Source organism: Merops nubicus, unplaced genomic scaffold (genome assembly GCF_000691845.1).
Source record: "Merops nubicus isolate BGI_N331 unplaced genomic scaffold, ASM69184v1 scaffold40079, whole genome shotgun sequence".
In the NCBI taxonomy this organism is placed as follows: Eukaryota; Metazoa; Chordata; class Aves; order Coraciiformes; family Meropidae; genus Merops; species Merops nubicus.
Window position 1 is genome coordinate 2,367 of NW_008632622.1, and position 17,537 is coordinate 19,903.

The 17,537-nt window shown below is 43.5% G+C and overlaps 1 protein-coding gene across 1 annotated transcript; it reads right to left on the minus strand.

Annotated features, from left to right (window-relative positions):
- Positions 1–1,704: 1,704 nt before the first annotated feature.
- On the minus strand, positions 1,705–14,318 carry LOC103780297 (cytochrome P450 4V2). The gene is made up of 11 exons (XM_008947962.1): positions 14,108–14,318; positions 11,980–12,092; positions 11,030–11,115; positions 9,068–9,258; positions 8,577–8,646; positions 7,261–7,387; positions 5,264–5,455; positions 3,787–3,889; positions 3,305–3,439; positions 2,958–3,137; positions 1,705–1,874 (listed from the first exon to the last, which is right to left on the minus strand). Exons 1-11 carry the CDS (start codon positions 14,316–14,318, stop codon positions 1,705–1,707), a joined length of 1,578 nt encoding a protein of 525 aa, XP_008946210.1.
- Between the last annotated feature and the right edge of the window lie 3,219 nt (positions 14,319–17,537).

Genomic DNA, 17,537 nt, shown 5'->3' on the forward strand with positions numbered 1-17,537 from the left:
AGAATGTAACCATATTCTCATTGTTTCATGACTTTTTTTTTCTTAATGGCAGACGAAAGGTAGCAATTGCAATAAAATATTTGTCAAGGTCTGTGATTTCGTTTATGTAAACTAAGCAGTTAAAAACTTGCTTAGAAAATCCTCAGAAATGGTAAAGCCTAGGTTTATCAGAATATAAAGAATTTGGCATCTTCAAGGAAACATCTAATTTACTTGGAAAACTGGAATTCTTTTCTATTCTAATATTTTATGAAGCAAAGCGGTATCCTAGGTATTAAACCATGAAGTGCTGTTAAAAGGGCACAAGGAAACAGACAAAATAAAAGAATCCATAAAGGTCAACAAAACCAACAGGGACTGATTACTCCTTTCTCACACATTATTAGAGGCAGAACAGTCCACATCAGCCGTATCAGATCTGACCTCCAGCTTCTCATCAAATTCCCCTCCGCAGGTTACCCACACCCCCAGAACAGCCTGAAGGTGATACCACACCTAAACCCCCCACCACCAACCACGGTGGCAAGAGCAACTGCTACATCAGCAGATAAAGACAGAGGTGTGGTTATCCGTGTGCACCCTTTTCCATACAGTGCCAGGGGTCTTGCTGGGGTAAATCACACCAGCCAAAAGTGCCAAAACATAGAGTAAAAGTAAAGAGTAGACAAGCTAGAGGACCTTAGGTTGGCCTAGCACCAGCTTTTTCTTCAGTTCTTACAAAGTCATGGAGAGTCTGTTCTGCAGCTGTGTAGCTTGTTGCAGATTTTTACCTTTCCTGAAGGTACAAACGGCCAGAAACTTTCAAAGGCACTTCTATCCATCACTGTAACTCCCCTTTAACATCCATTAGCAAGAAATTCTCTGTGTTGCCTTCGGGACTGGCTCTTTGTTTCAGCTTTGATTAACACAGCCAACCAACTGATCACCCCAGAGGAACTGACAATAGATAATAATTACCCATCAGTAATTTACCAGCACCCAGGCATGTAATTTTTACAGATACAACTTCAGTCCACACTGAGGCGTAGAAGTTTTATTGTTAATGTCTGTAATAATGGAGTATTTCTTTCATTATTAAATCCTGTGAACAGTATCTAGTTTGTACAGATTAATGCTTTATGCTTTGCTAAAAAATAATACAGAGTGCTAACTGCTTTACAACTACTGTAAATGCTTATAAAGGAGGAGTGAAATTATCAGAGATTTTTACTTTGTCTTCATAGATGCAGTCATAACCAACACAGAAAAAAAAATGTGCCAAGTGGAAGAACTGATCACCTGTACCTTTCAGATCCAAAGAAATCTGAAATCTATGCAAAGATTTGAGACTATCAGTTACTTTGCAAATGCTATGCAATATAACCAGAGCACTCCATCACAGGCGTTACTGTTGTTACCACCATAATTTCAGGACTTTTTGCACTGTTGCAATAGAATAGTTTCATCCAAGTAGATAAGGCACTAAGATTTGATGTTTAAAGGCTTGCACTTCAAAGATGAAGAAGAAGCTCACATGTACTAGAAAAGTGGAGTAATTTAGAGCTATTACAACATCTTTTTTAATGAAGCAATTAGTAATGCCTTTATGCCTTTAGCTCAAATGAATTGTTGGACTGCCATCAAAACACCCGATTTAAAGACATATCTCAGCCTAAATAGTTTGAAAGTTTTTGGAAAAAGAGAATCTTGAATTCCCTTTCATTTTTATGCAGCATCTGGCCTCCTCTTCAGCTTAATCCAGATGCCATTATTTGGACGAAGAATCAGCTCTCCAGCTATACCAAGCTCTTCTGGCTTTTGACATGATTCTACCCAAAAGCGCCGCAGGATGAGGGCTAGAAGAGTCTTCTCCTCCATTTGGGCAAAGCGCTGACCTACGAATTACAGGGCAGAAAAAATGAAAGGTTATTGTCAGTTTGCATCAACAGTTGCTGCATTTGCAAGCTCACAGCGATACCCCCAGGAACACAGGACAGCAAGGACTGTGTATGTGCCTCGACAAGAGAACTGGCTTTAGGCCAAAAAAAAGAAGGTCATGTGGATACTACTGAAACTAGCACTTTCCTCTGCACAACAGCTCTGGCATAGTACACCCTCCCTCCCACAGTACACACAACTCAAACAGCAAAGAGGAAACAGTCAAAACTTTACATGGGACTAATACAAGACACAGCCTTGTCATGTCTCCTGGGTGGACTAGTGAAGGAGGAATGGATGACAGACCACAGCTGAAGATGCAGCACAGGGACCACGAGGAGAGAAAAACCCCACTGTTCCATATATGCAGAGAGGAGCAAAGGAGATACAACTGCAGCAGAATGACTGAAGGACCTTCCTCCAAAACACACTGAGCATCACACACACTGATGATTTGCTAGCACAGAGGAAAAACTTCCATTTACGCTTCAGAGACGGGTGAAAGAGGAAAATGGGAGAACAGAAATGTGAGGGAAATCAAAGGAATTTTCACAATCAAGGCAGTTCACTCAAACCGAACTGAAAATGGGAACAAGACACAAAACCCAGAGCCCAAAACCTTTTCTGTGCTCCCCTCTGTATAACAGGCACAGAGCAAAACAAGTGCAGGACATCTGCTTTCACTTGCTCTGTCTTGCTGGCACTGAGGATCAGAAATTTGGAAGCAATCCTGCCCTAACACAGGAGCCCATTATGATTCTGCCACACTGCACAGGCAGCAAGGCGGACACACCACCATGATAGACATTGGCCCCTGTGAAGAAAGTAAACTCTTGGGAAGAAACAAAAATGTGGCAGCCCAATCTCCAGGCTTGCAGGGGAGACACAGCCCTGAATCTGGGGAGCACAGGGGAGGGAGAAGGGGGAACACAACCAACAAGCACATCAAGAGTTAAATTCCTCATACGCTCACTGCCGCCCCAGTTACCACACCAAAAGCAGCACTGTCCCATCTGAGGGCTTCCTCTTCAGCTACCTACCGATGCAGTTCCTAGGCCCAGCCGAGAAGGGCACATAGGCATAGGGGTGCCTCCCCTTGCAATTTTCAGGGAAGAATCGCTCAGGCCTGAACTCCTCTGGGTCAGGGAAGGTGTTGGGGTCTCTGTGCAGGGCATAAGTTACGACAAGAACGTTTGTGCCTTTTGGTATCTGATATCCTCCTAAAGAGAAAAGGGAAACGGAGAGGAAGGATCAACAACAAATAAGTGACTTTCTGGATACTAAAGCACAATAAAAAAATAGAACAACGATACCCTTTACTTTGAAAACACCTGCACCGAAGAGATGCTAGCAGGATAGGAAGTGCTAGATGCCAAACACTACTTACTAATGCAGCAATCCTCTCTCAAGGCACGGGCAAACAGTGGAACTGAAGGGAAAAGCCGAAGGGCTTCTTTCACAACACACTCAAGGTACTGAAGCTTCTTCAAATCGTCCATCGTAACAGGACGCTCGGTGTTGCCTGTCCAAAAACAAACAGGCAGCACATCAAAAGACAAATCTCTCTTTTTTTAGTTAAACTCATCCTAGCTCTCTCCAGGAACTCTTGTCATGCACCAAGACCACACAGGAGAAGGTGCTATGCATACATTGAACATGTGTACCTTGCCCCAAAGACACAAGGTTTACTGTAGTCTTCTACAGACCTTCCAGCACCCATTCCAACCACTTCTAGCTATTGAAAGCTCCAGAAGGACCATAAATCATGTTCCTACCTCACCATCTACATCTAGGCTTCTAGTGTACCACATCCCCATTCACAAATGCAACCGCCAACACAAGCCCAATGAAGGGGGAACAGAAACATACCAAACACCTCATCCAGTTCTCTCTGAACTTTCTTCTGGGCTTCAGCATTACGTCCAAGTAAGTACAGGACCCAGTTCATAGCAGCTGCTGTTGTATCATGGCCCTAGAGGTCCAGATTTACAAAGACATTCACTTCAACACTATTCTTGTGCACAAGTAGACTTCATAAATACTTAGGTGTGCAGGTAGTATGGAAAGTGAGACTTATGAGTCTCATGACCGCAAAACAAACAAAAATAAAGAGTGAAGAATGTTGTCAACATGCTGATTATCAGGATATACGATGACTCATGATTCTGTCAGGTGCCTGAAAACTGTCTGAAAGGGTAAAGCACTGGAATAATTCAAGGAAACATCCCTATCCTCTGTCTTCCAGAAGCTGCATGAAGTACCAGAATCCATACAATGAAACAGATGCATATTCATATTTTTGGTTCTCTTTAGTCAGCAGCATAACATCTGGGGGGGCCAACAATGACTACAGGAGAAACACAATAGACACAATCTGTAACCTTTACAAAACTATCCAAAAAAGGGTACAAAAACAATCCAAAAAAGCATCTAATGAGACACAGTAGAATGGCCATAGGAGAGAATACTTTGTCATTTCCTATAAGGGGATCATCTACAACAGTTCTCAGCATCACAGAAAAAAACTGGAAAGGAAACAAAGGGAAGGAAAACAAAAAAAGAGAAGGGAATAGAAAAGAGACAAGTTGACCAACAAAGGCTTTTTGGTACTAAAAGAGGCGCTTTTGTTGTGAAGCTCAGGATGCTGTACCTCTTGAAAATCCAGCTGTGGAGTAGTACAGGAATGGTAAGTCAGGAAGAATTTCTTTACATTACAACGGCAGTAACATGACACTGAATTAAAAGCTCTTCAGAGATAGAATTCAGGTCCCACTAATGGAGTAGTGTGGAAAATTTGTGAGAATCTTCTTTATATCCTTCAGTGGACAAGGAACCAGACATGAGAAGACTGTACCAATGCACAGCCACTGTCAGAATGAGGAGGTTACATCCAGCGTGGCCAGGGACAAAATGTGAGGAGAGCTGACAAAATGCAATGCAAAACACTGAAAGCATTCAGAGCTCTCCTTAGCATTAATGAGGTTTGCAACAGGAGCTGAGAGCCTATGGCCCATGTCATCCATGAAAGCTCTTATTACTCACCTGCTTTCATGAGTAGAGCCTGCTCACAAAAGCAGGGCCTACCATGTGTGTATTGCCCAACATTTTGCCAGGGCACACAATTCTAGATCACCTGTTTCTACCCTTCTGTACTTTTGATCCTACAGAGATATTCTCTTAGGCTTCCAGGGCTAAAATAACTTCATACTGAAAACAATCGCCTGAACTAAGAAAAGGAAGAGTCACTACGTGCAAACAGTGAATCTCAGGTTCTGGGGAAACAAACAATCAAACAAAAAAAAAAAGCAAAACAAAACCATCAACAACAAGTGTATTCCTTGGGTACCTCAAACATGAAAGTATCCACTTCCTCACGAATGTCTCTGTAGCTCAATTTTTTTCCTTCATCATTTGTTGCACTCAGCAGCATGTCCAGGAAAGCTTTTCTCTTTTTGGAGTGACTTTCTTCATAGTAGCCATCAGTATTACTTTCTGTTTGCTTGATGTTTTTAAGTTCTGCAGCTCTTTCTGCAATAACCTGGGATTAGAACCATTATATTACACACAAAGCACACACCACGTGTACAATCTACATCACACAGGTTTGTCCCAGATTATTAAAAGAACAACATTAATCTGTAGCAGTTTACATGACCTACTTAGCATAGTTGTCAGCATTATCTCATGAACTTTAACTGACTTTTTAGGTCAGTAGGTGAAATATGACCAATCCCTCTTGTCCCAAGCAATAGAGTGAACCTTGAACAGCATTTGTGTAATCAACAAACTAGATAGCCAAACTATACAAACAACTTGTTGATCCTCAAGAATTGTAAACACATCCAGAATATCTGGAACAAGCCAGTTGTGAATGTCAACAATAGCAACAGCAAAAGTAAAACACATCAGCACAATTTGAATGGGCTGATCACCGAGAAGATATTCTCTACCCTATCCAATAACTAAGGGATGGATCACATCTCCAGAGGATTGAAGAGATGCCAGGGCACACCATAATCTTGCACGAGGACTACACATAGCACAGTTAGAATCACTGCCCTAAAGCTTCCCAAATTTTCTGCAGTGTGAGAGCAATAGTTGAACTTCCCTTTTTAGGTGAAAGTACAGTCCCAGAGACAGACTGATTTCCTGCTGTCACCACTGCTGTCTCAACAGCAAAACAGAACACTCCAGTAAACTGGTGTTGCACTCAACAAAATAACTAGAAACAAAGGCTGTGGAGTATGTCATTCTGTTTGGAGGAAGCACACGCACACTGCTTCCCTCACTGAACAGACACATACAGAAACACATATTGAACCACCCTTGGTCTCTGCCCATTCTGTCAGCAGCTCCACTGGGTGATACTATTATTTACTGTTCCTTTGTCATCTTCTAAGATCTGGCTGCTTCTGTACCGTGCAGCAGCCCAGCCCAGCAAAAGAGCAAGTGTTACCTTAGGTCTCTTTCTAAGAGCCTCCCTCATGCTTCACTGCTGCAATTCCCAATAAAAGGAAACAAAACATCAGCTACTTAAAAACAACGTAGAGTCAATGTGGCTGTATGCAGTGGAAGTTCAGAGATTATTTCCTTTACTGTGGACACTGATACAACAATGTTGTGGGACACACACACCTATTTCAGGCAAAGCAGCCTCCCTGGTCATGTCCTAACGCTAGATTTGGGAGGACAGTCATTGGCAAGACCAGCACAGAGGCTATTTGCTGAGAGAAAGGGGTATTACTTGCACAATCCAGTGTGACAGAAGAACACTGTGTTTTATGCCAAGTCAGTGACACACGCTTAATGGTTTCTGTGTCAAAGTGTCTTACTGCTGACATGGGGACCTGCATGTGTTTGCTCATCTCAGTTGTTCTACTCAGAACAGGGGAGAACGAACACAGGGTTCCATTTGTAAGGACTGGACCAGGTGACACCACTGAGCAGAGAGCTCTGTGCTTACTGGTACAAACTTGTCAGTGAGCTGCTGAAGGCGATTCAGATGTGGAGCATCTAGGGCAGAATAAGAGTTTAGCAAACCTCTGTTTGTTTCAGTTGTCAAGGACCTGTAAGTCTACTTAGTCCCTTGGACTACTATACTCCCTTGGTTAAAATAGAGGTCCTGACAGAGAAGTCAGCTGTTGTCTTCTTTCCAGGGAGTTCCTCAGCTTCTCTAACAGACAGTTCTCCTCTTAACAGATCCGTACCAAGGGGGATGAATCTCACCCCCATTTGGAAGCTCTCTATATTAATTGTGAGACTTCACTCGAAGAACTAGAACATACCATGAAAAAAAAAAGAGCAATAATTATAATAAAAATAATAATAATAAAAAATCTATACTGTATCTGTAAAATTGTGAAGGATCTTGAGGTTCCTCTCGTGCTCTCTTCCTTCCTTGAACAGCATATATACAAGATCAGGCCAAAACCAAGGACACTTCTGTCGCTCATGGATTAGATCACTCATCCTAGGGGGTACAACAATTACGTTATGTAACATTCTTGACAAAAAATAAGTGTACAGCATGCTTTCAAGAAACAAAAAAAGTAGTTCTGCCTCCCTCAATGAAATGAAACATAAAATATTGTGCAGGTTTAACCCAATTCATTTGAAAAGAAAGCTGTTCATATTTGTTTCCTGATTTTAAACCATCTCATAATTTCTGTAACCCATCCCAGCTTCACCATGATTATTTATATCTTTAAGCACTAATCTCTGAGAAGGAGAATATACTCTCATTTATAGAGAATCCTCCTAAAACAGACATATAAAGTCATCCAGTCCCACTCCACATCAGTAAAGCACTGATCATGCCGAAAAGGTTTGCACAACCTGAAAAGACTACTTGCGTCAGGACTCCAAAATATCTGCTCTGTGACCTCAAACAACCATCTAAAAGCACCACACTCCCACCTGACTGCCCAGCTACTGCATATTCCAGACAGCACATGAAAACTATTTGCAGCGGCGATTATGAGATGACATGTATGCTCAAAAGCAACTGGAGTATATCTGGAAGGGTTGATTGTAATTGCTGTTCAGCTCTTGCACATCTTTTTGCCTTCAGGAAGAGTCTTTGAGGAATAATTACTACATTTAGACCAACGTTACGCCAGCTTGCTTGTGGTAACCTTTGGGAAAGGCCAAGGAACTGATGACAATCAAACCCTCTAATCTCACCCCTTTTTTGTAACACACCTATCTCAACAAGCCCCATCAATAGCTAGAGGTGAGATGCCACAAGCAGCTACATCTCATCCAGGCTGAGACACCAGTGTTGCAGGAATATAAGCCATGCTTTTCCTAATCCACTGGACAGTCACATACAATTTGAATGGTGTAAATGCTGCTGTGAACTGCAGAGCAGCAGTGCCTCAGATTTAACATGCTGTCTCAAACAGCACCCTCCCAATTCTGCCAGTCACACTGGTATGAAATGTTGCAGCCTACATCTCTTCAAAGACTCAGCCTCCTATTGCATTTACTCTTACCAGAAAATGCATCAAAATCTGCAGTTGTTCTTCCTGCCTTCTTGGCTTTCTACCTTTATTGTGATCCCCTGGCCCTCCCTTCTGGCTCATAGCTGATGAACTCCTGACACCAGCAGCATTAACTCCAGTCCAACTACAAAGCAGCCATGGAAAATGTCCATTTACCTGTAGACAGCACGAACGTATTCAGAATCCTTATTCTCCTGAGCACACACGTTCTTGCCCATCGCTGTTTCTAGGAGGAGGAAATCATCATCAGCTCACAAGCGCAAAGTAAAAATGTGGCACCTCTGTACACAGTAGTTTACTACTGTTGCTCCAAGTCTCTGACTGTCACTATACACCCTCAACAGGCAAATACACCAATCCTTTTCCAGGTGATGAGCTCACTCTACATTTTCACACCCAGGAACTCTGCTCCTCCACACAACCTCACTTCAGATTGCTACCTCTGCTACACCCATCCCACAGACTCACGTGCTCTGATGCACACGAGACACCCTAGGAGAAAGGACGGCCTTTGAAAGATGGAAATGCATACACACAATATGCAGGAACATTCCTCTTCAACTATCTCCTCACACAACGTGGCACAGCTGTATCCACAAGCCCCTGCATCATTCACAGCCTCACCACAACAGCTGAAGAGGACCTACCACAGATGATATCAAGGGCACACAGTGTGATGTCTGGAAAGACATCGAACGATTCCTTGTCAACATGTTTCTCAAGTTTCTCCACCAAAATAGATCCTTGTTCATTCATAACGTCTAGAAAGTCAGTTAAGATTGTGAAGTGGAACGTGGGAGTTATCATCTTCCTCCGTGATCGCCACTTGCCTCCGGTGCTGCAAAATTAACAAGGAAAAGGAAAGGGTTAAAAACTCCAAGTCAGAAATAAACCCCTGACCATCACAGGACGTATACAGTAAAAACTGCAGCCTTGAACACCTCCACAGATGGACATGCTGTAGATGACTCTTCAAGCTATCTATAGCAGTTATCAGGAGTAAAATAGAAATGTTTCTTGCTCCAGCTCTCTCCAAAGCACAAGCCACCATTTCTATAGTCACTCTCAACAAAAGAAGATGCCAACAACCCTCCAGTCAACACAACCTCCTAGCCACTCAATGCACAGGCTGAGAGGCACCAAGAGGAAGCCATGTACAGGACAAAGCAGCTATTCAGCATCAAGGCCTCAAGTCTCTGTGAATCACCACTGGTACTTCCCTTCATCTACTTACTAGGAAATGAGGATTACAGAGAACTAGGGTCCAGGGACGTTTCACAAATTACTGCCTCAAGGTCTGGCTATAAAGTAGTTCCTTGGAGACAGGCACCTATCTTCCACACATCAGCAAAAGAGCACAAAGTCAAGGGTGGCATCAGCTTCCTGGGGGTTCTTGTTCCCTTTTTCTCAACTTCATGCCCCACAGGCATGCAACTGGCAGCTCTGCTTACAGAGTAAACCATCACACCACTTCTCCAGTTAACCTGCTATAGGGACATTCCTCAGGCCACCTCATCTGGCCACTAGTCTACTACTACTACTCTTAATCAGCAACAACTGGGACATTCTATATTATGTTTTTGCAAGCACAATGAAGTCAAAACACCTCTAAAAGTCTACCGGAGTTAAAACAACCAGTAAGGAAGAAAACTAACAGCAATGATACACCATGGCTGACACCCATGGACCTTAACCCACTGCACTTTGCTACTCATTATTGGCTTCTTAAAGGCCACAAACAAAACTCAGGATAACAGGCCTTCCTTATCCACTCCCATAAACTTTTGCCTCCCACATGATCACAGCTGGCTTTTAGAACACCATGGTCCCATCACAAAGCACGAGGAGTCACCTCTGAGGGCTCTAAACAGACAGCAAAGCTCCACCGCTAACAGAAGGGCCCTGACCTTCTCACGCAAATGCAGAAGAGACACAAAGGCACCAAGGTCACTCTATATTCTCCTTGCTCTGACTCTTGAATATCAACATCATCCAAACCAAACCTTCCATAACTCTTCCAAGAACAGAGGACACGAAGCCCTTGCATCACTGCTCCTCCCTTTCTGCACTCTTGACTTGAGCTTTTATCCGGGCTCACTTCTTGCAAGCCACTGCTTCACAAGGGAATTGAAGGATAGGTTGGAGATACTCTCCCATTCTACCCCAAAGTATCACCAACCTCAGGGCCACCCTACTCATTTGCAGCATCATGAGCTGAGATGAACAATGCACACAGTTGCAGTTTGGCCACAGTCCAACCACTCAACGCACATCACAACATTCAAAACATCCAGTGTACAGCACTACACACTAAAAGACACCATTTGCCATAGGATACAACTCCCCAAAACTCACATTCATTTAAAGTCTCTGCACAAAAAAAAAGTAACAATGGCCAAATTTGCCAAGAAACAAATAATGCCAGAAGATTTTTATGAGACATCAGCTTCCAAAGAGCAAACAAGACCATCACAAGCAATAAGACCTCTACAGCTATCATCTATAGCTCTGTCCAGAGATACACTCAGTATTCCTTCTACCAAGCCCTCTTCCTATCATATACTCTGCAGATTTCAAAGAGACAGCAAAGCACCTGGATTTCACTATACCTTGTCAGAAGTCCAGTGCCCAGCCACGGCTGCAGGAATGTGTACAGATACGATTTTTCTATATGCTTCGAACTGTTCAGAATAGCCTGTCAGAAAAATGAAAAGGAGGGGAAAAAACATCACTTGTTAGATTGAGATAGATTTCTTAAGATAAGATTGTGTGAAATACAATCTCAGTTCCTTCGTGAAAATGCCCCAAGCCTCAGTAAAACACACAATATTTCAGTACAAGCTGGTACACAGAAGGAATGTTGAGTTCACAGCCTCAAGTCTTTCAGTAAATATCCTGATCCTGAGAAACAATGAAATACTTAAAAATTACCTTACCACTCCTCAGTTTTCAAAAACAAAGAAAAGTCTGCGTGTTATGAAGTTACAGGTAGAGCTCAGAGAAAACCCAGTGGTTTCCAGCCTTAACCAAACTCACATGAAGTACCATCTCTTCAATAAATACTCCAAAAAAAGAAACAACTCTATCTTTCTAGTTCAAGGACAATCATTGTCAGTGGCAAAACTAACAACTCCATTTCATGGCATCATGACAGACCCACCAAGTTCTAATGCAGAAGTCAAACACAAGCATCACAACCTGCATTTTATGTTCTGTCCATATTTCAGTTGTCCCATCTTCCCGCCTATCTGCTTGCCCATTCTGATCCTGGGAGCAGAAGCTTTCACACAGATGAAACCAAAGTTAAAGGAGATGCCTCTTTACACAAAACATACTGAGTCAGTGCTTTGCTGGACATCTTCAGTACTTACTTTTTTCCAAAGTCTAGGCTTTTTTAATTCTTCTGCTTTCAGCTTTTCTTTAGCATTGGGTGAGAGGATAATCTCAAGTAAAATCAACCCAGGCCCTTTTTTTGCAAAAATTATATTGGGAGAGTAGAATCTATCAGGGTGGACACTGTTTGGCATAACAGTAAGTTAGACATGAGACAAACACTCACCTCCACAGTGTCAGGGTGATACAGAATCATGAGAGGCAGTGGTCCTAACCAAAGTTTGAGCAATGGCCAACTCCTGAACTCTTCAACACAAATTTGTAGTTTTTTAAAAAAAACTGAAATGAAAAAAGCAAATTATTTTTTTTTTTTTAAAAGAGAGGTTTGCTGAATAAGCAAGACTTTTGTAATTAACTCTTTTTCACCATATGCCCTGTAATGGTATTTTGTTGTTTTAGCTTGCTGCTATGACCAAGCAGCATATTTTGCACCTAGCTACTCGCTGTGCTGCAGGAGCATTTCTTTACAGCTGCATCTTGAAGACACTATTCTAGAGACACCCCTCCTAGCTGTAGATAAGGCAGCTTGGTTTAAGTAGTCTCAAAGCACTGCACTGTGGGCCTTCTGTACTACAATGCTCCTTGTAACAACTAGAGACAAACTTTTTCAAGGCTATGCTTACATTGTGGCTTACCTGACACTAGTCAAAGTGCTGTATCAAGACACTTCTCTATTTTCCAGGTCCAGTGTCAAGTCTTTCCCCATCTGAAACCTCACTGACAGATACTACATCTGTGGTGCACACACAATGTCATGCACAGTTGTGGCAGAATGCTGCACAGGAACCAGCATCCCTTGAAATGTCTAGTTTCTGGACACTGATTGAATGTCTATCCTGGACTCCTGAAGAAAAATCTTTGGAGATTTTATGTTGTCATTGTTTTTTTGCAAACAAATTACTTGTTACCTGAAGATGACTAAATCCTCTCACTCTCTCACAGCCCTAACTGTGAGTGATGGTTTGCAATTCTAGCAGGGGCTTTTGACAGCTGGCTGCTCCAAGATTAAACTCCACTCTTGTCCTTTTAGAAACCTTACTGAAGGGTAAGTGACCAATGATAAGGCCACAGTGGATTGGGCAATCCAGAAATCCCCATCTCTAACAACAGAATGACTCCCAGGACTATTTATGCTACAGGCCACTTGAGAGACACCACTACTGTCCAGCTGCCAAGTTGGACTTCATACCAGTGAGCTCAGAAATACAGTCAATTCTCCACCCACATTATTATCCACTTATCCAGTCCACATCTTGTCAGTTTAACTATACAGAAAGCATGGGAGAGGGTACTGAAGACCTCACTGAATCAAACTAAATGCCATATGTCTTCCCTTGCTCACAGATCCAGCCACGCATCACAGAGGGCAACAAGGTTCAGTCTGCAGTTCTAAAAAGGAGGTGGTCACTATCAAGATGTTCAAGGATTAAATATGCCTTTGCCTTTTCAGAAACCAGATCAGTAATAAATTACTCCTTCCAAGGCCTCTGCAGAGTTGAATATTCAAAGATTCCCAAAAGAAAGAAAAGGAAAAAACCCTAGTTTCCTAACAGATACCCAAATACAGCATTCCCTAATCTTAGGCAGAGACAAATCAGGGCTCTCTCTCATGCACTTGGCAAAAAGAAGATACCATTGATCAATGCAGGAACAGAAAGGTTTGCTTTTGAGGAATGGACTACAAATATTCCAAGTTCTTTTGCACCTATCTAAGGCACAGCTAATTCTGAAAATGACCCAGCAACTCAGCACTCAGCATGCTAAAGTCCCTGGCATACACTCACTTGAGAGAAGATACTTGTTGAAAGAAGTACTTTTCTTTCGGAAGCTAGAAGCTTTGTTTGGATCTCAGCTAACAGTCACGGGAATGCAGTGCTCTCCGTTGTGAAACAGCACTTCCTGAGAGAGCACCCAGCATGCCTCCCCTGCTGTAAAAACACACTTCACAGCATTCACTCTCCACCTCACCAACAACTGAAAACGGGTCCACGTCCAGCATCAGCATCTTAAGCCGCTATCAGATTGAACATCCAGATAATATTTGACTGATAATAAGTTTACATTTCTGCAGTTCCTCTCCTTTCCCCTCCACCACCCACTTCTCACACAGTTCCCCTCTGGAGGTTGCCCACAGCTGCAGAGAGACTTAAAGGCAACGACACACTCTGCAACACCCCCCAGCCAGCCACAGCTCAACCTCCCAAGCACCTCATCAGCACTGGCTCCTCTAGCAAAGCCCCACAAAAGGCACAGACCTCACAGCTGGGCTAGAGCATGGCATGAGCTGCCCTTACCTTCTCCCTTCCGGTCAAAGAGCAGAGCATTCCCCAGCACAGGATAGCAGGGGCTGACACCCGGGATCGGCTTCATCCCCCGCCACCGCCTCCAGTACTCCATCAGGGAGGGCAGGGAGCACACGATGGCAAGCGTCAGCAGCAGAGCTGTGACCCCAGCCCCCAAGCGCAGCAGCTGGGGTCCCCCCGAGGCTCCCTCCACAACCTCCATCGCCACCTCCCAGCCCTAATCCCTAATCCCTCCTAGGAACCGGCGCTGCCTGCCCCCGGCTCTGCGCGCTGCCGCCAGCTGGGTGGGACCCAGGCCGAGACAGCGGGAGGCGGGGCTGTCACAAGGCCCGAGGAGCAGCTTCGTGCCAGGAAAACAAACAAAGATACAGAAACCGCCGGCGTGGAGAGGCTGCCTGCGAGCACTTCCTGGCGGCAGAGCGCCGCAGGGGACGGTGCCGCTTCCCTGCCCTCGCCGGGCTCCTCGCACTCCCGTGAAGAGCCAGGAAGTTCTTCACAGGCCTGTGCAAGGCCTCAGAAGGAAAAGGCAGAAACTGCTGTCGAGAGAAAAAATGCTTTTTTGCTGATTTGGGAAGGATGGGTTTTCTCAGTATCCCCTTTCTCCATCTGTTTTCAGTTGCCCAGGGAACACCATTTTGCCATACAGAACTGCTCCAGTATTCTCCAAAACAATACTTTAAGTGTTTCAGGTGCTTTAAATGGGAACTACCTTTCTTCAGCTGGGTTGATGGCTTCAAGGGGTTCCACAAACCAAAGCCTTACAGACCCATAGTCAAGAGCAGCACTGCAGAGCACAATGGTGCTTCTTGGCTCAAACAGCCTTTGCTGATCTCACTGTTGAATGCTTGGTCACAGGATAAAGGGTGCCAGTAATGCAACTGGCAGCACCAGCACCTGTGTCACAACTTGCGAAGTGCTCAAGTAGAAGTGGTGCCATATCCACGCTATACCCTGCTACCTACCCTTCCTGTCTCAGGAGGATCCTCACTGCTGCAGGGCTGCTGAGTGCCTGCTCCTCAAAGCCTCCAATGCCCACAAATCTTCTGTGGTCAAAGAGAAGTTTGGTGAAAAGATAGCATGGCTTACACCCCTTTCACAAAATTTCATCCCAAATATACTACAAAAGCTTCTTATAACCACAGTAGTGATGTTTTTCCTGTCCATTTTGTACCAAAATTGACTGCACTGGCATTTTTGGTAAACAAAGAGTGCAAACAAATTAACTAAGAAACACGAGCTGAGAAAGCTCAGCACATCAGCAGCTAAAGAAGATCAAGCAACCCTTGGCAGCAGAGGGGAGTAAGTTTTGGCACTTTATTCCTGTAATCTCTCAGCAAACACTTTATCATAAACACTGACTTGCATTTTTCTGCACAGTAAACAGGTAGAAATGAACTTTGCTACTCTTGCTGTTATTTGTAATGTTTTGTAACAGAAAGCAGCAGATACAGACCTTGTCTTGCAACCGCATAAGACAAGCTACATAGCCATCAACCTCCTCTTTTGTTCAGGTGACAACCCAGGAAGGAAGCAAGCATGCAGGACTAACAGGCTTACTTTTTGTCTTTGTACCATGAAGATTAGGTGGGTAATTATACACTCTTCTTTATAAAAATTCTTGTGCTTTGCTGCCTTCATAGAATTGATAATTAGGTGAAGAGATTATTGCAACTCTGAGTAAAAAAAAAAAAAAAAAATCAAATCTGTGTTTCTCACTGCTGATAACTCTTCTGAAGGAAAAAACTGAAAAACAGTGCAACAATAAGGACAGGGTGAAAATTCACAGTAAAAGCAATAGGGAACACGGCAGAACAAACATTGCAAAATCCTGCCAGCAACTCGCCACAGTGATGCTGCTAACAAAAAGCAGCAGCTACACTGGAATGAGATCCAAAAGATACACCCAAAAAAGAAGAAATGAGAGGTCTGGCATCTCTGAGGCCTAATTACATTACTGGGACTTGCAATCATTACAAACCTTGGAGGATGTTCTGTAGGAAAGGAGCTTCCTACCAGATTGCAATTAGCATTCCTGTTTCACCCAGACAGCTATTTGCTCAGTGCTGGATTTCAGCAGGCATTCAGCAGGTTAGTGCATCTTTGCTTTTATAATTGGGTTTAATGGTGCAAATCTGCTTTTACTCAGCCTCTCAGCTAAGCAGAACCCTATCTGCCCATGCTGACAGAAGGCACATATCCTGCCAGGCAGCGAGGTCAGCCCACAGGCACTATGACAATGCAGGCTTCTGCTGGTCCCTTGAACACAGGTCTGGATTCTTTGATAAGGAAATGAATAAAATCATTGTTACCAGCAAGGAACACATACACCCAAAGCAAAGCAAGGGTAAAATGGATCTGATACAACAGAAGGACAAAAAGAGATGTACACAATATATTCTGAAGAACTGTGGTGCGGTCTTTATATTAGTCCTTTGCCCCAGTACAAATGTACCTGACATTTTTGCCATCCCTTGCAAAACACACAGCATCCACAGCCAGCAAGATAACGTGGTTTCTGATTTAGCAATCCCTACAATTAATTTGCTGTTAGGAAGGCTTTTTCTTTGGAAAAGCTTCCCTATTTCTTAACATACATACCCGATTACAACATGATTAAACTAAGTATAAAGTTACTTGCACCAAAAAAAAGAGGTCAATTTGCAATCCACCACAGTCAACGCCTGCACAAAGAAAAGATAACACGGCTAATCTCCATTTTAAAAGACACCATGACTGCTGAACAGCTCAGAGATTTCCCTCAGTCCTCAAGAGAGGAATTTTAGGGCCTGATGCTGAACTTCATGCCACTGTAGCCCAAAAGCCTAGGCTTCAAAGCCCAAAGCTTGAGGAAGACTCAGCTTCAAATCCTTCTCTAAATCGTCCTTCCTCACACAGGTAAAGGAGAGTAACAGCATTTGAAAGCAATTAATATTTTTCAGAGCCAGCCCGACTGCTGTAATGCTCACCTCAATCAAGCATACCATTGCTATGTTTTCTGCAACCTGGTGTTCACTGTACAGCAACAACCACTCTGTTCTGTAGTCATCATTTGGGCTCCTTCACTATGTGAAATTTTGCATGAATTAATTATCCTCAACAGAACTTTGCCTCCTCTAAAAAAGCACAATCTGCCATGCCAGGACAGGAACACGTGTTGCAGCAAAGCAGGCCACCTCCAATCCCCCAGAACACAGCCTACTGTTGTCAGTTAATTATAGCATACAAATTATGTTGCTGTAATAGACATTAGCATTAAGTGGCCACCAAAGCACCACATCTATTTTTGTTCATCCACGTGTGAAGGAGGAAGCATACTCCCAACTTGGATGGGCCCAGCCTGCCTGCCCCGATCCAGTGACGGGGGAGGTTTTGATGCGATCCCAAGGGCAAGATGAAGACACAAACAAGGTCAAATGCCGTA

Excerpts from the sequence above, each read along its gene's own strand:
- LOC103780297 (XM_008947962.1), bottom strand. The coding sequence starts at position 14,318 with ATGGAGGTTGTGGAGGGAGCCTCGGGGGGACCCCAGCTGCTGCGCTTG. Across the intron at positions 5,456-7,260 it reads TTCACAATTTTACAGATACA|GTTATTGCAGAAAGAGCTGC; the intron begins GTATAGATTTTT and ends TTCTAATCCCAG. Across the intron at positions 3,138-3,304 it reads GAGAGAGGATTGCTGCATTA|GAGGATATCAGATACCAAAA; the intron begins GTAAGTAGTGTT and ends TTTTCTCTTTAG.